Raw genomic sequence first — 26,943 nt, forward strand, 5'->3', positions numbered from 1 at the left:
ATTGGAATGGAAGTCACTTTTCATTCTAAAACATTAGCTATGTGTCAGGTGGTTTTCACTTTTTCTCGTTGTAAACTCTGAGTTGTACTTTTCTTGCGCCCACTGCTTCTATGTCACTGTCTCCAAATGCCTATGAATTTCAAATGCACAGATGAAGCCAGGATCTGTATATCAAGCAGCATCTCCCCAAGTGGTTTCCACCCAACACAAGCAGTGTAGGATGTGAACAGGCATGATTTCAATACAAACACTACTGCTCGAACAACAGTGGAAGCACATTAAACATTCGATAAAATGAGGTCACTGAAGACTCCTCAGAACTTTTCAGATGCTGATGTCCAGGGTTGGTCTCCAGGAAGTGAATAAAGTATGTGGGGTTCCCCAAACCTACTGGCTTTAGGGCTTTCTGTTGATGATCATTTCTGGGGAGCAGTGGTCTGCAAAACTCTTTATTTTTTATTTTTTGGACAGGATCTCACTCTGTCGCCCAGGCTGGAGTGCAGCCTTGAGCTCCAAGGCTAAAGTGATCCTCTCAACTCAGCCTCCTGAGTAGCTGGAACCACAGGTGTGTGCCACCACGCCCAGCTAGTATTTTTATTTCTTGTACAGATGGAGTCTCGCTAGGTTGTCCAGGATGGTCTCAAACTCCTGGCCTCAGGCAATCCTCCCGCTTTGGTTTCCCAAAGTACTAGGATTATGTGCTTGAGCCACTACACCTGGCCCCCAAACTCTTAAAGAAATGCAAACTTAAAGCAATGTTCCTGGGGATAGTAACTGCTGTATTTGGAATTTCAGTTTTTTGTTTGTTTGTTTTTTCTAAGATGGAGTCTCACTCTGTCACCTGGCTGGAGTGCAGTGGTGCTATCTCAGCTCACTGCAATCTCTGCCTCTCAGGTTCAAGCGTTTCTCCTGCCTCAGCCTCCCGAGTAGCTGGGACTACAGGTGCGTGCCACCATACTCAGCTAATTTTAGTATTTTTAGTAGATTCAGGGCTTCACCATGTTGGCCAGGATGGTCTTGGTCTCTTGACCTCGTGATGCACTCACCTCAGCCTCCCAAAGTGCTAGGATTACAGGTGTGAGCCACAGCGCTCGGCCAGATTTTCAGTTTTAATTAAAAAACAAAACAGGAAAGAATGGAGTAAGGGTTCACAGTGAAAGGAATTGGATAGGGAAGATGAATCTGTAGCATGCAATATCAGAAGCGAAATTTTGAAACAGAACATGATAAAAAATTTTCTGTAAATTGAGCTTGTCAGTCTCCTCTGAGCACATAGAGTTGGTTTAGGGAAGGAAGAGAGCAGAGGGGGTATGAAAAGGGAATTTGGATTATAAGCAAATATGAAGGTCAGTCATTTTCGGTCTTGTGAAGATGATTAGTTACTCTGAGGGGATGAGTCACTAAGATTTGAAATTTACTGAAATGCAAAGGTTTGTTCCTCATTTGGAAACTGCGCTCTGATGCGGACATCTGCTGAGACACCCTTGACTTCTTATTCCAGATAGGACACATGGAGCAGAGACTGTAAGTGCTCTGCCCACAACCCTTGGAAATCACCATTTTCTTCTGCTGTGATTGCTGTACTGCAGGTACCTGGAAGTCTCTGCCCACAGGCTGAGGATGCTCTGTGGCTGGGAGTGAGTGCAGAGCAGATCAGACCATGGTGCCGGGGAGTTAATACCCCAGGGCAGCCCTCAGTCAAAGAGGGATGGCAGTGGGTGCACAAACACCCTAGCTGCCTCGCTCTTGCGTGGAACAACTTGGACGCCCCCACACAGTCTCTCAGAGGTCCACAGTGGGATTGCACCATGTATTGGCTGCCTCCCCTTCCTGTCTCACTCCCCTACTCTCCCACATGAACTTTCTGTGATCACTTATCACAGAATAGACTACTTGCATTCGTATTCTGTCTCTGAGTCAGCTACTGGAGGAAACCAAACAATGTTTTTCTTTTTACTATAAATTCATTTCACAAAATTCAGATTCAACTTCACATGCACCCCATCACAACACACGTGTGCATATGCCTATGGGCAGATGGGCCCCCTTAATCACATAGGTTTTAATATTTTTATTCAGGGCAAGATAACAAAATAATCTTCCTTAAAAACAGGATCTAACCCACGTTCGTAGCAGCATTATTTCCCATAGCCAAAAGGCAGAAGCACCCAGTGTCCGCTGATGGATGAATGGATAAGCAAAATGTGGTCTTCTCATGCAATGGAGTATTATTCAGCCTTAAAAAGGAAGAAAATTATAACATATGCTACGACAGGGATAAACTTTGAGGACATTATGCTAAGTGAAATAAGCCAGTTACAGAAGGACATACACTGTATGATTCCACTTGTAGGAGGTACCAAGAGGAGTGAAACTCATAGAAACACAAAGCAGACGGGTAGTTACCAGGGATTGAGGAAAAGGAGGAATGGGGAATTATTTAATATATAGAGTTCCAATTCTGCAAGATGAAAGGAGTTCTGGAAATGGATGATGGTGATGGTTGCACAACAATGTGAATGTACTTAATGCCACAGAATTGTACATTTAAAAATGTTTAAAATGTGACTGGGCATGGTGGCTCATGTCTGTAATCTCAGCACTTTCGGAAGTCAAGGCAGAAAGATGGCTTGAGCCCAGGAGTTTGAGAACAACCTGGGCAACACAGTGAGACACTATCACTAAAGTGCTTAAAATGGTAAGCTTAAAAAACATGCTTAAAAATGCTTAAAATGGTAAATTCTATGTTATGTATGTTTTATCACAATTAAAAAAATAACATATACACCATGGAATACTATGCAGCCATAAAAAATGATGAGTTCATGTCATTTGTAGGGACATGGATGAAACTGGAAAACATCATTCTCAGTAAACTATCGCAAGGACAAAAAACCAAACACCGCATGTTCTCACTCATAGGTGGGAATTGAACAATGAGAACTCACGGACACAGGAAGGGGAACATCACACTCCGGGGACTGTTGTGGGGTTGGGGGAGAGGGGAGGGACAGCATTAGGAGATACACCTAATGCTAAATGATGAGTTAATGGGTGCAGGAAATCAACATGGCACATGGATACATATGTAACAAACCTGCACATTGTGCACATGTACCCTAAAACCTAAAGTATAAAAAAAAAAAAAAAAGATCTGAGAGCTACAGGGTAAACAACGACAACAAAACAGAATTCCTAGAAAATAACTTCATAGAAAACAAGGTAGAAGAGTTTCTTTTTGTTTATGAATATATGTCATGGAGACCTTCTCTTGAGAAAATGATCTATACAAACCCATCTCCAGCTTCTAAATTCTGGGCTCCTCCAAGAAAATGACAGTAATCAGAGGCAAAGCCCAGGAGGGCCCTAAATGTGAAGAGGACCTCGCAGCACTTTCCCTGGATCCATGCGCATGGACTGAGGCTCAGCCTGTGCACGGCACACTCATGGCATCTCTTGATGCTGTGGACAGTATGCAGCTTCCTCATCTGTGCCTTTCCCACACCCCGGGGTCTTCCATTTCCTAGTGACATCAAACACTCAGGATGGCGAAGAAAAACCTGCTGTTCACCCAAAAAGGTGGTTAGAAATGACCATCCCGGCGTGGTCGTGGTGGCTCACGCCTGTAATCCCAGCACTTTGGGAGGCTGAGGCGAGCGGACTACTTGAGGTCAGGAGTTTGAGACCGGCCTGGCCAAGAGGTTGAAACCCCATCTCTACTAAAAATACAAAAATTAGCTGGGCATGGTGGCAGGCACCTGTAATCCCAGCTATTTGGGAGGCTGAGACAGTAGAATCGTTTGAACCCCGGAGGCGGAGGTTGCAGTGAGCCGAGATCGCACCACTGCACTCCAGCCTGGGTGATTGGAGTGACACTCCATCTCAAAAAAAAAAAAAAAAAGAAAAAAGAAATGACCATCCCAGCAATGAATGCAGGGGCTTTTCCTGATGGGAACAGGCCTCCTGGAGCCAGGTGACCTGGCTGAGATGTCCCTGGAGAGGGGTCTGGCCTGGTAAAGAGCATGGACCTGCAGCAGGAGACCAAATCAGGTTCTGGGGTGGTGAGAGCACAGTTGAACCCCAGGCTTCCTTCCTTTGTGTCTTTAAGCAATGCTCATATGAAATGTGTCTATGTGAAAGCCCTTTCCCTGTTCTGGGTCACAGCATTTTGACTCAGATGAGAAACTTGTCTGGGTCCAGTTGACATGTACTTGAGGAGTCCTGGAGTTAAGGCTGAGTTTTAGAATCTGCTTTTCATGTTCGGCTTAATTCAGTTATGAAAACACATCAAATGGCTATTCGGAAATGGGTAGAAGAGGCCGCAGGAGTCCACAGGGCCAGGAAGTAAAACCTGAACTAAAAGGGAGCCCTGTGGTTCCTTCCATCAAAGCCACAGACAGCCCCTGTCTTGTGGACCCATGGCCATGGCTGGCTGCACACCTGTACGCTGGGCTCACCCATGCGATTCACTTATTCCGATAACAAAGAGATTAATTTTGTAAAAAATGTCACATACAAATGCCATTCAAAGCCAGTACCAGGTATGTTGACTTTGTGGAAATTCACTAAGCTAGATATTGACGTGAGCACTTTCTGCATGTATGTGACACTGCAGCAAAAAGTTAAACACGGAATGAAATGAGTGAGACAGGACCATTTGGAGGCCAGAGAATCATGACAACTAAATGCAGTGAGGCAAAGAAACAGGAAAAGAAATAGTATAAGGACATGACCAGAGCAATGAACAAGCTCTGAAAATGAGCTGTGGGTTAGAGAGGAGTGTTATACTAGTGTTATCAGTGTGTGTATAATAGTTTTTTGGCTTTGGTCTTTTACTTATTGTTTGTGCAAGAGAATGTCCTTGTTGCTTGGAAATACACAAGGAGGATTTAGAGATAAGGTGGTGTGGTCGCAGGTGTCTCTCCAATGTATTTTCAGATGGTTCAGAAAACAGACTACGTATGTAGCTATATAGAGACAAAATTATCTATTTATGTAAAATATTGACATATTTGGGCCGGGCGTGGTGGCTCAACACCTGTAATCCCAGCACTTTGGGAGGCCAAGGAGTGCAGATAATCTGAGGTCAGGAGTTTGAGACCTGCCTGGCCAACATGGTGAAACCCCGTCTCTACTAAAAAAATAAAAAAATTAGCTGGGCAAGGTGGCACATGCCTGTAATCCCAGCTACTCAGGAGGCTGAGGCAGGAGAATCGCTTGAAACTGGGAGGCAGAGGTTGCAGTGAGTCGAGATTGTGCCACTGCACTCCAGCCTGGGCAACAAGAGCGAAACTCTGTCTCAAAAAAAAAAAAAAAAATTGACATATTTATATAATTTTGCACGTGTGTGTATGTGTGTATAGAAAGAGAATGACAGAGCAAGGGCAGTGAAATGTTAACCACTGGTGCATACAGAACCAAGGTAATGGATATATAAGCGCTCTTTGAACTCTTCTTGCAACTATTCTGGAAGTTTGGAATTGTGTCAATAAACTCACTTCCTGGCTGGATGCAGTGTGGCTCACGCCTGTAATCCCAGCACTTTGGGAGGCCGAGGTAGGCAGATCACTTGAGGTCAGGAGTTTGTGACCAGGCTGGCCAACATGGAGAAACCCCGTCTCTACTAAAAATACAAAATTAGCCGGGTGTGGTGGTGGGCGCCTGTAATCCCAGCTCTGTGGGAGGCTATGGCAGGAGAATTACTTGAACCCAGGAGACAGAGGCTGCAGTGAGCCAAGACTGCACCACTGCACTCCATTCTGGGCGACAGACTGAGACTCCATCTCGGAAAAAAAAAAAAAAAAAAAAGCTCACTTCCTCTCCCAGAACAAAAAAAAATTCAAACAATATACACAAGAATGATTAAAAAAAGAAGAAGAAAAGAAAAAGAAAAAAGAGAGTATGAAGGCCAAGCATGGTGGCTCATGCCTGTAATCCTAGCACTTTGGGAGGCCAAGGTGGACAGATCACTTGATGTCAGGAGTTCGAGACCAGCCTGGCCAACATGGTGAAACCCTGACTCCACTAAAAATACAAAAATTACCTGGGCATGGTGGCGCATGCCTGTAGTCCCAGCTACTCAGGATTCAAGGGGAATCACTTGAACTTGGGAGACAGAGGTTGCAGCGAGCCAAGATCGTGCCTCTGCAATCCAGTCTGGGCTGCACTCCAGTCTGGGTGACAGAGTGAGACCTTGTCTCAAAAAAAAGAAAGTATGAAAAAAATTAAAATAAATAAAAAACTAATGTACACAAGATTAAAAACCAGGTTGCAAGGAAACACTTCCTTAATTTCTCCTAGCACATCTCCAAAGCTCACTTTGCACAGTCTTACTGTTGGGAAATCTCTTCTTTGAAAAGTTTGGCCAGCTCTGTGCTTTGTCCTCAAAATCTGCGTTGATGGACACTTGGGACGCAAGCTGGAGGAAGCGTGCGCAGATACCACAGGGGCCCCACCTTTTCCTGCTCAAGACTGGCTGGGCTCCCAGGCATGGCCGCATCGTGGTCCCCATTTACTAGTAGCCGCACCTGCTGCCTGCTTAGTGCCTCTGGGGAAGCCAACGTCTCGTGGCCACCAAGGAGACCAGTTTGGCTTACTGATGACCCCTGGAACCACACAGCCCTGGCCTGAAACTAGCTCTGCTGGCTCCTCCTACCTATGGGACCTGTGGGGCAAGACTGTAACCTACCAGGGTCTCAGTTTCCTCATCTGTAAAAGACCAGATAACTTGGTGGGATGGTGAAAGGGGACCAGCATGAGGATGCCCAGTGTATCTTGTTGTGGGCACAACTGCTCCAACCCAAATCATCCCATGCCAGCGGGGAGTAGGGTGCAGGGTGTGTGCCGGGGCTCAACACAGAGACGTGCACACAAGCACACAAATGCTCATCTCGGATGAACTTGCCCAGCATTTGGCTGTTGAAAGTTCCAGAAAGGAATGATTTCAATTTCAGCATATAGGTGACTTCTGTGTCACTTGGGAAAAATTGAAATTATTTTTAGTTATGTATAAGTGGTGGTGGATCAAAACTCCTCAGTATTTGGGAACCTCTGAAGGCATCTAATCTTGCCTTGGGGGTACGGCGGGGAAGGATGTGTGGGGTGAATGATGGGACGGAGGAGACAACGAGGGGGATTGGAGGAGGAGATTATAAAGCTGGCTGCTCTGATGACAGGTGTGTTTGTTTTATGGGCCTCAGTGGGTAACTAACAAAAACTGAAGAGCAGACCGGGCGCGGTGACTCACGCCTGTAATCACAGCACTTTGGGAGGCCCAGGTGGGTGGATCACCTGAGGTCAGGAGTTTGAGACCAGCCTGGCCAACATTGCAAAACCCAGTCTCTACTAAAAGTACAAAGTTAGCTGGGCGTGGCGCTGGGCGCCTGTAATCTCAGTTACTTGGGAGGCTGAGGCAGGAAAATCACTTGAACCTGGGAGGCAGAGGTTGCAGTGAGCTGAGATCAGGCTATTGCACTCCAGCCTGGGCAACAAGAGCAAAACTCCATCTCCAAGATAAACAAACAAACAAACGAACAAACTGAACAACAGGCATGGTGTTCCATGTGTATTTTTTCCATTGCCCACCCCAAGCCCAGCTCTTTCCAAATAGTGGATATTCCACAAGTGACCACAAATCTGTGAACAGAATGGAAGGAGGGCCGCCAATAGCTGCTGCCTGTGAGTAATTTCTGACTCTTCAATTTGATTCTGAAAAGCTTTGAACTTTGAAACTCGAAGTCTTAGTAAATAAATGATGATGTTTTTGGGTTACTTGAAATGTTCTCAATCTTCATTAACCTGCATGCTGGGAATGAGAGATTGTTTCCACAGCATATACCAGAGGATTATCTCCCCACCCCCTTGATGTCCAAACTCTTTCTGTTTTTTTCTTGAGACAGAGTCTCGCTCTGTCACCCAGGCTGGAGTGCAGTAGCGCGATCTCGGCTCAATGCAAGCTCCGCCTCCCAGGTTCACGCCATTCTCCTGCCTCAGCCTCCCGAGTAGCTGGGACTGCAGGTGCCTGCTACCACGCTCGGCTAATTTTTTGTATTTTTAGTAGAGACGGGGCTTCACTGTGTTAGCCAGGATGGTCTCGATCTCCTGACCTCGTGATCTACCCGCCTCAGCCTCCCAAAGTGCTGGGATTGTAGGTGTGAGCCACCACGCCCGGCCGAGGTCCAAACTCTGAAGTTCCTATGTCCATAACACAACATAATGCTTCTTGGATGAGTCTTTTCTGGTCTGCAAGTGATCGCCCTGCAGACAGATGGAGCATGGACCTAAGCTGTCCCGACTGTGGCGAAGGCTCAGAGGTCAATGTTACAGGCATGAGGAAGGTGAAGAAATACACTTCATTAACCAGCTTCAGCCAACAGCAGCTGCCCCTTAATGAGGGGCCTTCTTGACGGCTGGCATTGTCCATTGTCTCACTTAATCCTCCATCGTCTTAGCACCATAGGACAGGGATTTATTAATCCCACCTTACAGATGAGGAAACTGAGGCTCTGAGAGTTTGCCTAATGTCATGCAGCTGGCTATGGTGCAACAGGGATTGGCAGCCCTTACAAACCCGTGGCCTTTCCACCAGTATTTACCCAGGTGAGGTACACATATCTTTGATGCATTAAAGGGAATATTGGCTTTTACTACATTTGAAAAGGTGAGCGTGTGGACTCTGGGCAAGTCCCTGTGGCTATACCCAGGACAAACTCACCAGTTTTATCTCAGACCCTGGGCTTTCCCAGACCCACCTCCATCCTCTTCCTGCATGTCTGTATCTTCTTTGGTTCCTTGGAATTGCCTTCCTTTAAGTAATAAGTGGAGAGCTTCTGGTGATGGGTGGAACTTCCTTCCTTCCTCGCTCTGGTGATAAGTGGAGGATGAGAATGCACCCAGTGTCCAGCTGAGGGCTTGGCTGGGAGCCAGGGCTCTGTCTGGTACATAGGCCAGGGCAACCCCCAGCTGCCTCCCCTAGAGCCGCCTCTTCCCTCCACAAGACCCAACCCTCTCCAGGGCTATGATTGGGCTGTCTCCTCATAGTTCATGTGTTGGAAACTTAATCTTCAATGCAACAGTGTTGAGAGGTGGGACTTTTAGGAGGTAAATAGGTCAAAGGGGTCTGCCCTCTTGAATGGATTAACGTCATTATTTTGGGAGTGGGCTGGTTATCACAAGAGTGGGTTCCTGATAAAAGGATGAGTTCAGCCCCTTTTCTTTCTCTCTCCTGCCCTTCCTCTCTCTCTCCCTCCTACGCTTGCGTGCACATGTACTCTCTGCTGCCCTTCCACCTTCCACCATGGAATGATGCAGCAAGAAGGCCTCCACAAAATGCAGTCCCTTCAACCTTGGGACTTCCCAGCCTCCAGGGTTGTAGCATATAAATCTCTGTTCTTTATAAATTACCCAGGCTCAGGTATTCTGTTTTAGTGGCAGAAAACAGTCTAAGACATTGAGGAAGGCTGTGGCAGTCACTCCAATGTGTATGTCACATATCAGAGGTCATACTCCAGTGGCCTATAGGACACTCACCCATGCTGTGCCCAGTTTGCTTCACATGGGCTTGTCTTGTCTTTTAGAGTTAAACTAGTTTCAACATTTAAATATAATAATATTTCATATAAAATCGGGAGATTTACACAAACAAATTCAAGTTTCCAGCTGCTTGAAAATTAGAAACCCTGGACCACGATGGTGATGCTGCCTTGTTAGATGGGATATCTATTCTCCAGATGGCCGCAGACCCCACCACTCCCTGTGGTTCTTGTTCTCTAATACTGAGGCCAAATGTCAGTTGCCATTTATCAACTTTGGCCTGGGTTGGCTTCACTCGCCTACATTATCTTCCTGGCCCTTGTAAGCATCTAAGGTTAAGACCTCTGATTAATTCATTCCTGCTATTTTTTTCTTTTCGAGACAAAGTCTCACTCTGTCACCCAGGCTGTGGAGTGCAGTGGCATTATTATAGCTCACTACAGCCTCAACCTCCTGGGCTCAAGCAATCCCCCCATCTCAGCCTCCAGAGTAGCTGGGGCTACAGGTGCATGCCACCATGCCTGGCTAATTTTTTATTTTTAGTATAGACAAGGTCTTGCTGTATTGCCCAGGCTGGTCTCAAACTCCCAAACTCATGCAATCATCCCACTTCGGCCTCCCAAAGTGCTGGGATTACAGGTGTAATTCACCATGCCTCGCCACTATTCCAGCTGTTTCTGACAACCTATATGTATGAGGCAAGTAGTGCAGTTCAGGATAGAGAATGGAACCTGCCCTCGGAGATCAGGCTGTGAATCTTGGCTCTGCCACTTACTCTCTGGGGGTGTTTATATGGATTCATGGCCCTGGCATGTGTTTGTTTGTTTGTGAAATAGAGATACTGCTGCCTACACTCAAGACTACCTTTGAGAATTCAGTGACAGGATGCAGTTAGTTCCTAAGTCAGTGGTCAGCAAACTTTCTCTACAGAGGGCCAGAGAATGAATATTTTAGGAATTATTATATAGGGGCAATACAGTCCCTGTAGCAACCAAGCTCTGCAGTTAATGGTACAGAAGCAGTTACAGACGATACGTGAGTGAATGGCTGGGTTCCAATAGAACTTGTTGTTTGCTTATTTGTTTTTTTGTTAGAGATGGAGTTTTGCTCTGTTGTCCAGGCTGGAGTGCAGTGGCTGGAGTGCAGTGGCTGGATGCAGTGGCTGAAGCCTTGAATTCCTGGGCTCAAGTGATCCTCTTGCCTCAGCCTCCAGGAGCACCTGGGACTACAGGCACATGCTACCATGCCCAGCTCCAATAAAACTTGACTTTCTTAGTTTATTTTATCTTTATAAATAGAGATGGGGTCTCACTATGTTGACCAGGCTGGTCTCGAACTCCTGGCTTCAAGCCATCCTCCCATCTCAGCCTCCCAAAGTGTTAGGATTACAGGTGTGAGCCACTTCACCCAGCCAGAACTTGACTTTCAAGCACAGATGCCAGCTGGATGTGGCCTGAGTGTCATCGTTTGCTTTGACCTCAGAGGTTGTCTCATTCCCTCTCCTGCTCCTCTCATGTCCACTCCCCATATGTCAGGTAGACGAGTTATTTCAAAGAGTATGAGACAATCCTGAAAAATGTACATGACAGGAGTCTGCAATCCTCCTCCCTGTCTTACCTTCCAAGTGGGGAAGATGTGAGTTTTGAGTCTGTTCTGGCTCAGCTTTTGCTGAGCAGATTCTGAATCGGGGCAGAGAAGAAAACCATAATACTAAAGACTCCAGCCAGGTCAAGGGGACCTGTACAATACAGACCATAAAGTGGGAACGGGACAGTGTAAACCAGAGAGGACCGCCAGGCTGGAAGAGCTTGGGAGAGATGGAGGAAGCAAATCAGAATTGGAGAAACTTGAACTTGAAGGATGGGGAGGAAGGGGAGAGCTACCTCAATTTGAGACAGCTGCATGGCACATGAAGAAGCAAGTGTAGAGAAAGAACAGCAACTCAATGTCAAGATTTCAAGTTGTGCTGATGGGAGGCTGGCTCTGGCGCCCTTCGAGTGACGCCAGCGAAGATTTGAATTGCACTTTGGTTTTCTTGGTTGATGGATTGGAGACACAGTGCTAATGCCGGGTGAGCTTTATGAGGGTGGCACATAGGTGGCACTCCTCTCCTCATACCCATCACCGCTTCCGATAGCACTAAGAATGGAATCTCAATGTTCACCTGGCTGGCATGACTGGCCTCTGGCTCCTCTGGCCTGCCATTCATTATACTTGCCACGCTTTTTCTCCCTCAGAGCCTCAGATGTCACTCCAGGCTTTTAAACATGTGGCTTCCTTATCCGGGAATGCTCTTCCTCTCGTCTCTTTCTGTCCTGCACAGTTCAGCTTAAAGTAACCTTTTCAGGAAGACTTTCCCTACCCCCCACGCGAGTAGCCCTGCCCCTCATCCCCATGCTTCAAGTTCAAGTTTCTCCAATTCTGATTTGCTTCCCACAGCACCGCATACCCAGTGCCCAGGGCTGGCTTCACCATTGTAGGTGTGGAATCAATACTGGCTGAATATGAACCATATACAGGCAGTGCATACAGACGTGTACTACACATTTTTTATTCATCCAGCAAATATATATATATATATATATATATATTTTTTTTTTGATACGGAGTCTCATTCTGTCACTCAGGCTGGAGTGCAATGGCATGATCTTGGCTCACTGCAACCTCCACCTGCTGGGTTCAAGCAATTCTCCTGCCTCAGCCTCCTGAGTAGCTGGGATTACAGGTGTGCACCACCACACCTGGCTAATTTTTGTATTTTTAGTAGAGACCAAGCTGGTCTTGAACTCCTGACCTCGAGTGATCTACTCGCCTTGGCCTCCCAAAGTGCTGGGATTACAGGCATGAGCCACGGTGCCCAGCCCATCCATTATATTTATTGAACACCTGCAATTACCGGCCAGGTACTGAGCTCAGCCCAGGTAATACAAATTCAGTAAGACACTCTCTCTGTCCTCAAGGAGCATGCAGGACACTGGGTGCTAAACACGTGATCACAGTCTTCTTGCTTTCATTTCCTTTACTTCTGGAAAGCCTGATTCAGAGATAGTTGGAGAAACCTCAAAAAAAAAATGTTATTTCCTAATTTACAGTGAAGACCAGGATTTCTCAACCTCAGCATTGTTAGAATTTGGGGCTACATAATTCTTTGTCCTGGGGGCTGTCTTGGTCATTGGAGGAAGTTTGGCAGCATCTCTGGCATCTGCCTACTAGAGACCGGTAGCACCCCCATCCCAGTGGTGGCAACCAAAAATATTTCCAGAGAACCAGTGGCCAAGATGGATCCAGCTGTCCCGGAACAGAACCCCAAGTGACCTGCGTCTTTGAGACCCTGAAACAAACCTAGAATCCGGAAGTAGAATGAGAAAGGAAGAAACGCCCCTGGCATGCTCCCAACAGAACATAAACAACACACACACAATATAAACACCAATTATTCAAGGCCACTAGGGAACAGGTCTGAAACAGACAGAACAGACAGAACAGAAACCAGGATGCCGAAACCACAAAAACGACGGAATGGCCCCCTCTTTCGACACACTCGAGCGCTGGCTGCTCCTCCACCAATGATACCTCAAGCTCCCTTTATTTCCTCCCCTTGCAGATCAAGACCATTAAGCTACCCCTAGCAACAAATTACCCTCACTTCCTGACAACATCCTAGCCCTCCTTTAGAGTTACCCAAGAAAATACAGGATGCTAAGTTAAATTTAAAGTTTAGATAAATAATGAATGATGCTTTGTAGTGTAAGTATGTGCTAAATATTGCATGAGATATACTTATGCCATATCTGGAATTCAAGTTTCGTTGGTGTCCTGTATATTTTATTTGCTAGATCTGCAACCCCACCTTCCTTAGAATTACCCAGCGCAAGCGGAAACCCTGTAACGAGCTCCCCCACCTCCCTCCAACTGAGAACCTCCTATGCCTCTGTTAGTGTGCATTCTCTGTGTCTGCATAAGCTCGTAAACCTAACTTTGAGGAAGGATGTCCTCCTGGTGGCCTTTGAGAAGAATCATCCCCACTTTGTCCTATAGGAAACTCAGAGATGGCCATCGGAAAGGGGTAGTGGTGGGTGGCCAGCAAAGGACAGAGGTGAGGGACAGGTGCAGTGGGAAAGTTCAGAGAGGCTCAGCTCACTAGCATCCAGCCCAGCGAGCACTCCATGGAAGGTGGTGGGAGGAGAGACTGCCTGAGTCTCATTTCTGAGCCGGCTGAGGCACAGAGTCAGCATCTCAAGGACTCAAGGAGAGTCGGAGGAGTCCAATGAGTGCTGGATCCTGTCTCTATGAAATTCCGCCCAAGTTTACATACAGTGTCCATGGAGCCACCACATACTTCACAAACTGTGTGACAAGTTCTTCATGCCTCAGTTTTCTTAACTGCAAAAGGGGGATAATAATATTGTGAGGATTAAATAAGTGAATGGTTTTAAAGTGCTTAGAACAATGCCTGGAACAGTGTTTGTGTTTGTTCGATTTTTTTTTTTTTTTTTTTTGAGGCGGATTCTCGTTCTATCACCCAGGCTGAAGTGCAGTGGTGCGATCTTGGCTCATCACAACCTCCGCCTCCCGGGTTCGAGTGATTCTCCTGCCTCAGCTTCCTGAGTAGCTGGGATTACAGGCGCCTGCACCACACCCGGCTAATTTTTGTGTCTCTAGTAGAGACGGGGTTTCACCATGTTGGCCAGGCTGGTCTCAAACTCCTGACCTGAAGTGATCCGCCGGCCTTGGCCTCCCAAAGAGCTGGGATTACAGGCGTGGGCCACCGCACCCGACTTGTTTATTGGATTAAACATAAATATTACAAAGTAATTGAATACGGAAGAAGGCTGGGCTGTGCCTAGGGAGTGGCACCAAAATAGTTGATTTTACCTAAATGTCAAACAACAAAATGTCTGTTTTTTCCATTTGATCATTTGTTCCTTTGGCTAATGGCAGTGTATACCAACAATGGAGTTTGAGTGTTCATTTTCCCCAGGGTTTAGTTGGCGGGGGGAAGAGCAGCCCCTGAATCTTAGCACACTAGTACCCTTGGGTAAATGACAAGGTCGGGTGTCTGACGCTGGGTGGAGCACTTTTGCCAGTGCATGTTGCAGGGTTCTGTTTGGCTGAGTCACCCTGCCTCTGAGGATCTCCACCCGTGTATCTGTGTGCAGATGCTTTTGAGAAAGCAAATAAAATGTGGGGAGGGGGGTGGGGGAAAGCAGACAGAAAAGACACCAGTAATAACACCAAGTTTGCAGAGTTATTGATTGAAATCATCAAAATACTGTATCTGAACAAACAGATAGTTGCAATCCAGCTGGTAAGGTGGTATCATTCCATTTTCCAGAGAAGGACATGAAGCTAGGTTGAGAATGAAGGCGTTTCTATTTTTTTTGTATAGTCCCGTTCACTCATTGAAATATAGGGTCTGGAGCAGTGGTTCTCCCACCTGGGTGAGCATCAGAATCACCAGGAGAGAGCTGGGCCCTATCCTGCAGTTTCTGATTCTCTGGGTCTGGGGTGGAATCCAAGAAGTACATTTCTTTCTTTTCTTTTTTTTTTTTTTTTTGAGACAGAGCTATTGTTGCCCAGGCCAGAGTGCAATGGTGTGATCTCGGCTCACTGCAACCTCTGTCTCCCAGCTTCAAGTGATTCTCCTGCCTCAGCCTCCCAAGTAGCTGGGATTACAGGCATGCGCCACCACGCCTGGCTAATTTTGCATTTTTAGTAGAGACGAGGTTTATCCATGTTGGTCAGGCTGGTCTGGAACTCCCGACCTCAGGTGATCCGCCCACCTTGGCCTCCCAAAGTGCTGGGATTACAGGCGTGAGCCACTGTGCCCAGCCTAATTTTTGTTGTTGTTGTTTTTGTTTTTTCTTTTTTCTAAATGTAGTAGAGACAGGGTCTCCCTGTGTTGCCCAGGGTGGTCTCTAATTCCTGGGCTCAAGTGATCCTCCCACCTCGACCTCCCAAAGTGCTGGGATTACAGGTAGGAGCCACTGTACCTGACTTTAGAATGTTTTTTTTTTTTTATTTTTTATTTTGAGACTGTTGCCCACGCTGGAGTGCAGTGGCACAATCTCGGCTCACTGCAGCCTCTGCCTCCTGGGTTCAAGCAATTCTCCTGCCTCTCCTCCTGAGTAAATGGGACTATAGGCATGCGCCACCATGCCTGACTAATTTTTGTATTTTTTGTAGAGTCAGGGTTTCACCATGTTGGCCAGGTTGGTCTTGAACTCCTTACCTCAAGTGATCTGCCAGCCTCAGCCTCCCAAAGTGCTGGGATTACAGGCATGAGCCATGATGCCCAGCCAGAACAGTTTTTAAATTGGGATTATTTTACATGGAAATCTAGATTTCTGGCCTCACTTGAAAAAACCAAAAAACCCACATTCATTCTTGCATGACAAGAATTGGTTGGAACTGAGAGAGCAGTTTCTCCTTCTAGAAGGGACTTGTATGCTCCAGTTTTGTTACAGTCCCCACCAATCCCACCTGTCTGATGCCAGGCCCACTCACTCATTTTATTTCTGTTTGGCCCTGCAGGTTGTTGAGTTTGTGACTGAGCTGTTTTTCTATGTTGCGCTCTTTAAGATGTTCCCAGTGTAAGCCACAGCCTGATATTCACACCTTTGAGTAATTGCTCCTGAGGCTAGACTTATTGACTGGCTTCCAATGAATAGAATATAGCAGAAGTGATGGGGTACCATTCAAGAGAAGGTTATAAAAAGACTGTGACTTCCATGTCTCTTGCTCTCTCCTGTTTAATTTGCCATGTGAGGAAGCCATCTGCCATGTCCTGAGGCCACCCCTGTGGAGAGAACCATTTGACAATGGACCGAGTTCTGCCAAGTTAGTTTGTAAGTGGATTCCTCACCAGTCAAGCCTTCAGATAAGACTATGACCCTGGCCACCAACTCCTCCCAAATCTCATAGTGACCTTGAGCTTGAGGCTCTCAGCTAAACTGCATTCAGATCTCTGACCCACAGAAAATGTGAGGTATGAATGTTTGCTGTTTGAAGTCACTAAGATTTTGGGTAATTAGTTACACAGCAATAGATAGTACAGCTTCAGATTATGTTGTGGAAATGGTTTCCTACATGCCACCATAAAGACATTTGAAAGATTGTTACGCTGGGAAATTATTCTCCATCCAATTCACCTGGGACCAGTGGACATATATATGTACACATCTGAGTTTAGGGATTAGAGCAACACCAAGAGCATCACTGTGAGGATTTTACACCATGAAAAAGAGCCCAGGAATCCTCTACCACTATTTAAGTCAATAAACATAGAACTAGCTGTCACATATTTCTTCAACCTCATTGAAGACATTTGATTTTTTAAGGCAAAAATCCTTTGTTGGGGATATTTGGGAACAAGGAAAGGAGAAGCATAATAGAAGTGGCTGGGAATAAACCATTTCATCAGTAATTATTAAGAAACACTAAGACTTGGAAATAGATTAAAAAGGTGGGGCATGTTTTTTCTGATAAAAAGTGTTTAGTGCTATGAATTGTCCTCTGATTGCTGCTTTAAATGTATACCATTGATTCTGATAGGTAGTGTTTTGCTTATCATTTTGTATCTTTTTTCTGTAATTCCAGTTTGTATTTCTGCTTTCATCCCAGAGTTGTTTATTAGAGGGTTTTAAAACTTCTAGATGAAAGGGCCTTTTTATTTATTTGAGTTTGTCCTTTCATTGCCATGCTGGCACATGATTTAACAAGTTTATCTATGGATTAGTTAATTGTCTAGAGGAATGTATCTGTGTTTGACTTATGTGGTATTAATGAAGAGATCAGACACAGTGAGGTTATATATCAGCCTGCAGATTTCTGTTCTGTAAAAAGGGAGAACACCAAAGGTTACAGTTTTATTGCCTTGTAGGATGTTACCAGTTTGGATTTTAACTCAGCAAACTTATCACAGACTGCCTTTCTAAGTTGACTACAAATACATCATTTGTCAAAGCATTTTTTGAGCCAGCTTTACTATTTTCTGGTTTCCTCATAAATGGGTGAGATAAAGCTTTGGCAGGTGTTCATTCTATATTGTACAAGAGTCGTATTTTAACTTTTTGAAAATTTTACATTGACACAATAGTCCTTCAAAACTACATTTTCCTTCTTGATATCCTTCTAATATGAAACGTAGAGCTACAAGGAAGCCTGGAGAAATATGTCATTGAGGGGAACCTGGGCAACCTATTTCACTCCTGATTTTTAAACAACGAAGTCCCCTGGTAAAGAAGAGCACGTGTTGGAACAACACATGCTGTTAGCATCAGAAATGAATGGCCACAATGTACTGGAAAAACCATTTATAAAACCATGAAATCCATTGCTTTTTGAAAACATGAAGAGGAATTTCTGTTCAATAAGCTCATAGCATTCCTAGAAAGTCATGCCTTGGGGGCGCTGACTTGAGTCCTGGAAATGTTTGGAACAAATGGTGAGAGGCATGCGTGTGCATCCAAAAATAGCCAACAGGCTGGGCACCAAAGCTCATGCCTGTAATCCCAGCACTTTGGGAGGCTGAAGCAGGAGGGTCACTTGAGCCCAAGAGTTCAAGACCAGACGGGGCAACAAAGTGAGACCCTGTCTCTACAAAAACTAAAATAAAAGTTGCCAGGCATGGTGGCATGCATCTGTAGTCCTGGCTACTTGGAAGGCTGATGGGGGAAGATAGCTTGAGCCCAGGAGTTCCAGGCTGCAGTAAGCTATGTTCACACCACAGCCCTCCAGCCTGGGTAACAGAGTGAGATTCCAACTCAAAAAAAAAAAAAAAAAGCCAACATCTCCTGCAGAGAGAGACCACCATTCTTATGACCTCTCTAGATGGAGTTTTCTGGGAGAGGGAGCTGGAAAAGGGGGAAGACAGTCACAGAAGAACCAGAGCAGGAGGTCACGTGGGGTCAGGAAGCCACAGAGCAATGTCAGATCAGGTCTGACTCCCATCCCTGCTGTAGCCTAAACTGGGCCTCAGTTTCCCCATCTGTAAAACGAAGGGATTTAGACCAGCTAAACCTTTGCTGTCCAGTCTGGCAGCTGCCAGCCACGTGTGGATACTGAGCACTTAAAAATGTAGCTGGTCTGGCTGGGTGTGGTGACTCGCACCTGTAATCCCAGAACTTTAGGAGGCTGAGGCAGGAAGATCACTTGAGGTCCGGAATTAAAGAGCAGCCTGGTCAACATGGTGAAACCCTGTCTCTACTAAAAATGCAAAAAAAGTTAGCTGGGCATGGTGGCTGTTCATCCGTAATCCCAGCTACTCAGGAGGCTGAGGCAGGAGAATCACTTGAACTCAGGAGGCGGAGGTTGCAGTGAGCAGAGATTGTTCCACTCCAGTCTGGGCAACAGCGAGAGACTCTGTCTCAAAAATGACAACAACAACAACAACAAAATGTAGCTGGTCTGGATTGAGACATGCTGAGTGTAAAATACACACAGGGTTTCAAAGACATGGAATAATACATGTTTTCAAATAACATGTACACAATAAATATATACCATTTTTGTCAATAAAAAAAGTGGTACAAAAAAGAATGTAAAATATCTGATTAATACTTTTTTATATCTATCATGTGTTGACATGATGGTATTTTGATATATTAGGTCAAATAAAATAGATTATTAACATTAATTCCACTTGTTTTCCTTTTAAAGTTTTAAATGTGGCTACTAGAATGCTTAAAATTACATCTGCGGCTTACATTGTTTTCTATGGTGCGATTGTTTCTATGCTCTAAGGCCTCTCCAGGTGTCAGTGTCTATGAAGAATTTATTTATGGAAAACAAAAGACACATCCAGATACAGGTGTGAGGCATGATTTGCAATACTATTATGAGTAAATTGTCACTGTGACTAAATCTCTACTCGCTCTGCTGTTTCCACTGCAAGGTGCTGAAAGACCTGTGGGCTGATGCATTGTGTGGGTGTGGACTCACTGGACAGTGGGCAGGTGATGTTCTGTCTACTCATAGTCCAGGGGATCTGCTGGGAGGCCAAGGGGGCAACATTCATCTCTATGGCTTTTGAGCATCCAGAGAACCATGTAAGGATTTGCTCAATGAAATTACTGACTAGCAGGAGTTGGAGGCCAGCCTGGCCAACATGGAGAAACCCCGTCTCTACTAAAAATACAAAAAATTAGTCGGGTGTGGTGGCGCATGCCTGTAATCCCAGCTACTTGGGAGGCTGAGGCAGGAGAATCGATTGAACCTGGGAGCCGGAGGCTGCCGTGAGCCAAGATCATGTCACTGCACTCCAGCCTAGGCAACAGAGCAAGACTTTGTCTCAAAAAAAAAAAAAAAAAAAAAAAAAAAATTACTGACTAAAATTTGGTTTTTTATTCTATCCACTATTTTTCATGCCCCTGCAATCTCTGTCCGCAGTACATTGTTACTGTGCATGCAGATGAATGAATTTCCACTTATCTGGAAACAAAAAATCTGAACACTCCATTGCTGGGAATCCCTGAGGCCTGAGATGTGCAGTTGTACCAGTTCTGGATGATTGAAAAATTTTGCTTGGCAGACAGAACTTTTGAAAATTGAATACTTTTTCAAATGCCAAGAAGAGACCAATAGTTAAGGGAACTCAGCAGAGGTCAAGTGAATCATCACCCACTGGTTCATCTATTCGGTATAGCCAGAGTTCAGCAATGTGGTTTCTTCAAAGCTAGTCGCAGGTCTAGTGTTTGTGGTGTCAGAGAGCTCTTCTGTTATTCTCTGAAATATAATGACAGGTTTTCTGTTTCTGAAACACAATTGTGATGCACCTTCTTATCCAACCTGTGAGACATGACCAAAGATGGCCTCTCAAGTTGGGCCTCTGCTGCTGGGCTGGGCCTTTGAATGACCCCAGTTGGTCTGTGAACCTAGGTTCAGGGATCCTTCTGCAGCATGAGTGGTTTTGAGGCCCGGGAGGGTAGGATCCCTGTAAGCTAAAACACATTTTCTTCTTGGTCTAGTAAGAGCAACTCTCAACTCTCACCCTGTCCCAGAGGCCAAGGAAGGTTAGAAGGCAGCCACTTAGAAAGGGGGTACTGTACACACTTGAGGCTGGGGAGGGCAGGCTTGTCAGGAAGCCCAAAGGTATGCTGGTAAGAAATTAGAACTGTCGACTGGACAATTCACCCTGGTTATCTTCTGGCACCATTCTTTGCTATAAGAGGATCCCTCTCAGGATCAGAGCCATGATGACAAAAGGAAAGAACAAATCCCTTATGGCAGAGTTATGAATTGAAGTTTATTTTCTGGCACTGCATTGAGACCACAGCTAGGCCTTCATACATAACATTTCTCCCACAGTTTGATCTTCAGACAAAACTAAAGGAAGATACCAGCCCAGCCCATGTGAGCTCTGTTGTCAGTGGATAAAGTGGGTCTAAAGCCTGGAAGGGTGGTTGGGAGGCTGATGGTGGGGAGGGGTAAGGGATAGGGTGGTGGGCAAGGCTGGAGGCAGGGATTGGTGGGTTTGGACCCCAGGAGAGACTCACAATGCTGCAGAGGCAGGACCAGTGGAGGAAGAGTTCTGGGAAAGTGGAAGCACAGCCTGAAAATCTTTGAATGTCAAGGTACAGACTTGGTCCTGTGCCCAGCAAGGAGCCAGGGTCTTCAAGCAGGTGACATGGATCAGTAGAAACGTGTACAGTGTTGGTGTGGGTGGATTATAGGCATCATTTATAATGCCCACAATGGAAGAATGAGAACCAAATGAAAGAATGAGAACCTAAATTGGATGGGGAGGATAATGACGAAAAAGAGGTCCAATGATTGCCTTCCAATTATCTGTGCTTTACACAAAGTCACATGAGGACTAATAGCCAAGTGGATATAGGATAGGAAAGAAGGGCAAGGACAGGATATAGGACAGGAAAGGTGGTTATAGGACAGGAAAGAAAGGCAAGGACTTTGGAGACATGAGGAGGATTTAGGCCAGGGGTGGTGGCTCATGCCTGAAATCCCAGGGATTTGGGAAGCCAAGGCAGGAGGATTGCTTGAAGCTAGGAGTTTGAGACCAGCCTGGGCAACACAGAGAACCCATCTCTATCTTTTTAAAAAGAGAAGTTATTTAAAAATTAAAAAAAAATTTTTAAAGAGGAGGATTTGCCAGCATTGGGAGCCTGGATGGTAGGGAGAGTGTGGGTGGCTTGGGGGAAGCTATGGGATTCAGGGAAAGAGGGGATCAAAGATAACTTTGAGCATCTCTGCCCCTAATTCAAGACTACCAATAGCCTTCCCAGCCTAGATGACATCTTTCTTATACAAACTCTTTTGTTCAATATACCTTTGAAATCTGACAGCCGTAGGTGTTCACATTTATTACTTAAAAACAGGTAACTTTGGCTACCATGTGTTACCCCTTCTCCCCTACCATGTGTTTTGTTGTTGTTTTGTTGTTTTTTGAGACACAGTCTTGCTCTGTTGCCCAGGCTGGAGTGTGGTGGCACCATCTTGGCTCAGTGCAACCTCCATCTCCTGGGTTCAAGCCATTCTCTTCCCTCAGCCTTCTGAGTAGCTGAGAATACAGGCGCCCATCATCATGCCTGGCTAATTTTTGTATTTTTAGTGGAGACAGTTTTCACCATATTGGCCAGGCTGGTTTCAAACTCCTGACCTCAAGTGATCTGCCCGCCTTGCCCTCCCAAAATGCTACAATTTACAGGTGTGAGCCATGGCGCCTGGCTCTGCCATGTGTTTTGTGGGGCAGGAAGATACTACTTTTCCCAGATGGTTGTGGAAAATTAACAATGGTGCTGTGAGTGACTGGAAAATGGGTTTATCTGCATGGATGGATGTGGTCGGAGCTTCTGGGATGCGATTCCACAGTAACCACGGGGTATCTCAGTGATCCCAGAATGCTCAGATAATCTGTGTGTTATCCACGCACCTCATGTCCTCCAGCCTATCTGAGTCATGTCCATGAGCCAGGACAGATGGGAAACCACAAATCACTAGTAGTGCTAACTACTAGTGGTTAGCAACTCTGGTTTAGAAACACAAACTGGATGGGGAGGATAATGAAAAAGAGGTCCAATGATTGCCTTCCAATTATCTGTGCTTTACACAAAGTCACATGAGCACTAATAGCCAAGAGAGGGATAATACTCATGTGGAATTCAGCTGTGAGCCAAGAATGTGACCAGGAAACCTCACGCTTTATGAAAGCATCCTCTCCAGTTGTATGGCATCACTGGTATCTGCTGAGAAGTGCGTTGCGGTAGCATCAAGAGTCACTCCAAAACTTAGCTCCAACCATCTTCCTAAATGGTATAATGTCGACCTCAGCTCTCAAGTCAAAGGCCGCTTCCTCAGGAAAGATTTCTCTGGAACCCCAGATTAGGTTATATATTCTCAGAGCTCTTTTTACATCTCCCATGAAGCATTTTAAAAAAATGATTTATAATTATGTGTCTGGTGCTGTGATTGTTTGATTAATATCTTTATTTGCTACCAGACTGAAAGCTCCATGAGTTTAGGGGTGGCTTCTGCTTTTTCTCTCCCTGGCCACCTACAGAGCTTGGCTGCTCATGGGCACTTAATAGGTGAGAACTGAAATAAAGCATGGTGAGTCAGAGCAGGGCCAGTGGGTCCCAGAAGGTGCCCACTGGGTGACAATCCATCTCAGCACCGAACTCCCCTCCAGCTTGTTACAAATGAACCTGCAAAGAGTCAGTACTGAACGTCCAAAGGGCAGTTCACTTCTCCTCACAGAGAACTACATGTGAATGCTGGTGACTAATTATGGAATAATTGTCACAGCAAAGAATAACCATGTCTAGAAGGAAGAGGAAGGAGGCTGGGTGTGGTGGCTCATGCCTGTAATCCCAGCACTTTGGGAGGCCAGGGTGGGAGGATTGCATGAGCCCGGAAGCTCCAGGAAAGAAAGAAAGAGGAAAGAAAGAAGTATAAAGTAACTATATCATTTACATGGAGAATCTGATTTAAATAAATTAAACAAGGCCGGGCACGGTGGCTCACGCCTCTAATCCCAGCACTTTGGGAGGCCGAGGCGGGTGGATCACGAGGTCAGGAGTTTGAGACCAGCACAGCCAAGATGGTGAAACCCCATCTCTCCTAAAAATACAAAAATTAGCCGGGTGTGGTGGTGGGTGCCTGTAATCCCAGCTGCTTGGGAGGCTGAGGCAGAGAATCGCTTGAACCCAGGAGGCAGAGGTTGCAGTGAGCCGAGATCGTACCACTGCACACCAGCCTGGGTGAAAGAACGATGCTCCGTCTCAAAAATAAATAAATAAATAAATAAATAAATTAAACAATTTAAACTCTGCCAAAAACACAAAATTACAGACAAGTTAAATAGTGCAAGTGCTTTTGCCAATATTTTCATGGGTATTTGACCCAGGAGAGGTTACATGGCAGATCTCACCCTTGGCGGGGTCAGGAAGGCCTCTCACCTCTCACCTGATTGGTTCTTTCCTATAGCATAGCCCAGAAATACAAGTCAATGACTTAACCGCTGTCCCACTGAAAACTCAAATAAAAACAAATATGATTTTCTTAGAACTGCAGGAAAAACTGGCTACAATGGACTTGATGATAGGTAGTACATTGGGCCCCTCAGGGCACCTTCCTAAGAAATGTCCAAAGGCAACTTTATACTCTGTTTTCTTCTTCTTCTTCTTCTTTTTTTAGATGGAGTCTTGCTTTGTTGCCCAGGCTAGAGTGCAGTGGTGCGATCTTGGTTCACTACAACCTCCACCTCCCAGGTTCAAACGATTCTCCTGCCTCAGCCTCCTAAGTAGCTGGGATTACAGGTGCAGGCCACCACACACGGCTAAGTTTTGTATTTTTAGTAGAGATGGGGTTTCGCCATGTTGGCCAGGCTCATCTCGAACTCCTGACCTCAAGTGATCCGCCCACCTTAGCCTCCCAAAGTGCTGGAATTACAGGCATGAACCACCGTGGCTGGCCTCCATTTTCTTCTTTTGCCTTGACTTTAAAATCTAACTACTATGTAAGATAGGGCTCCACTGTGCTTCCTGACCATCATAAGGTGGTAATTATGGACTAGCCAATATTTAGGCTGATCTAGACAGTGCTTTGGGTTAAGGAGAGGTTTTGGATCATCCCTCTTAACAGGGGGAAATAAATATCTCAGCATCAGATGCAACTCAGGAACCTGGAGGATGACAACTGGGCAACCTGGTGGGCTTAGCTCTCGATCTACAGGGGACTTGAGGAGCTCCTTACTCTCATTTGCCTCCAATGGGTGGAGGTTATAGAGGTTTGATCAAAAGTGAGTAAATCATTTGAGAACTGAGACTACTTTGTCCACAAAGCTTAACTATTAGGATTGATAATTGAGACCATCTGTGTCAACATAACTTAACTCTTTCTTCCGGGATCTTCTTGCCCAGAAAGTTAAGGCTGTAAACCAATAAATAACTTCACTGTTTGTTGCAGGAAATGTCTACACACTAATTTGTCCTGGCAAGCAATTTGCTCACCTGGGAAAACAGCTCACTTATCAAACAAGGGTTTACTTGTCAAGAGCCTCTTCAATATCCTAGTCTTGCTGTATCCACCAGTCCCAAGCTATTGTGGCATAGACGTCACTGAAATCAAATTAGTGCTCCACCTTGAAAAATGCAGCTTGAAGGACTTGGGCCTAGATCCCCGAATCCTATAAATCTGCCTCTTAATCTCCCCTGGCTTAGACATGAATAAGAATGTGTCCTGGTGATGTTCTTCCTTGTTTCAGTAAATCTCATGAACTTTGCTTTATCAGCAGGTTCTTCTGATGGTTTTTTTTTTTTTTTTTTTTTTTTTTTGTAGAGTCAACAGTTGACACAATATATCAGTTTTGGTCTCTTGGAAACAGGAGACATGTAAATAAGTGTTAATAGATACTTCCAACCCATAAAGGTTGGTTAATTGTTAAACATAGTCACTTGTCTTCAGTAATAAAATCTCCTCCGTCTTCCTCCTCTGAGGACAAGACCTGGTGTTGGAACACTGCCTATGACAGATTTCAAGTGCATATTTTACTTCCATTTTTCTACCTTTTTAAACATAATTCTGTATTTTCAAAATTTTCTATACTGAGGATGCCTTAATTCAAGGGTGAATGAAAGGAAACAAAGCAAAAAGCCACAAGAGGGGAATTGATTCCCAAGTGCAAATCAGAAGCGACCACCAAGTCTTCATTAAATACACACACACAGAGTACATAAAACACCCATTTAAAATCTTATCTCATTAAGCTAGCAAGGTAATTTAGTTCCATTAACATCAATATGAACACAGAAGAGTCAGACAGTTGTAATCATGCTTCCTCATTATCATAAGAAGCCTTTGGGGATGTTTGATAAAATATACCAGAAAATAATATTTCATCATTCTAAGGTGCGGTCCAGGAAGCTGTTTTTTGTTTGTTTGCTTGTTTTGGAGCCCTTCAGTGATTCATACAAACAAGCCAAGGAGAGAACACATGGACGACAGCACTGATTCACTGGAAAGCAAAGTCCAGCTTCCACCATAAAACCCTGCAGCTGAAAAAGGACAAACTGAGCAGCTCTCAAATAAAGACAGCCTCAGTTGTCTTGCACAGCGCGGCCCCTCTCCATGCCCAAGTCCTGTGCCTGTATGAAAGCACTAAATCACAGACCCCGCAACCTGTTATAAGCCCTGGTAACAATCAGCAGCTGGGCTCGGGCAAGCTCCCTTAGCCGGTGCTGGCTCAGAGAGCAGACTTCCCTCAGCAGCTCCACGGAGCACTGCAGCTCCCAGGCTCAGGCAGCAAGCTGACGATTTGAGATCCCAATCAAGGCTTCCTTTTACCTTAAAGAAACTTCCTCGCTTGTCCAGACCGCGGGCACCCATGGTCCAAGCTGACATTTCCCCCAGCGAGGCTCCACTGCACGCCGGGGACTCCTGAAGGTAGAGACATTTTTAATGGTTAGTCCAGCCTGTAGGAAATTCCTTTCTAAGCCACAGAACACTCACAACAACAGTCCTGCCAAGATCTTTTTCCGTCGACAACACAGTGCCATTTATTTCCCACCAAGCCCTTACATCTCCCTTCAGCCCAATTTCCTGTCCCCACCAGCACAGTTCCTAGACTGCCCCACCTCGCCAGCCCACCTCCCACCTCTGCCGCTGACGTCGAAGGTCCTTGGGACTTCAGGAAGCATAATGATTACTTTGTGTGTTTGACCTCCTACTGAAATGTGAACAGAACCAATATTAGACGTCCCCATCATCTGCACTGAAAGTTTATGTATTGAATGTGGCTGATCACAGAGGGACAGCTGAAGAAGGAGGTTCCATACAACCCAGGAAATCCTGCTGCAACGGGGTGAGGTCATCCTTAGCTCTGCTGGCCTCTCCCCCAGGCAAGGTCAACAGAAGGGCACTGGGAAGAAATCGCTCTATTTTTCCCTTAGAAATCAG

At 45.5% G+C, this 26,943-nt stretch overlaps 1 protein-coding gene across 2 annotated transcripts in view; it reads right to left on the minus strand.

The window, feature by feature from the left end:
• RIN2 (Ras and Rab interactor 2) overlaps positions 1–26,943 on the minus strand; it is a 115,614-nt gene that overhangs the window by 85,880 nt on the left and 2,791 nt on the right. The window contains exon 2 of one of the 2 annotated variants that reach the window (XM_030825804.1): positions 26,332–26,424. In XM_030825804.1, coding sequence (XP_030681664.1) covers positions 26,332–26,388 — 57 coding nt within the window. In that variant the 5' untranslated portion in view covers positions 26,389–26,424. Of the gene's footprint in view, positions 1–26,331; positions 26,425–26,943 lie in introns of those variants that run through there. The other variant, XM_030825806.1, reaches the window with a different exon arrangement.

The sequence above is a fragment of the Nomascus leucogenys genome, chromosome 13, assembly GCF_006542625.1.
Source record: "Nomascus leucogenys isolate Asia chromosome 13, Asia_NLE_v1, whole genome shotgun sequence".
NCBI lineage: Eukaryota > Metazoa > Chordata > Mammalia > Primates > Hylobatidae > Nomascus > Nomascus leucogenys.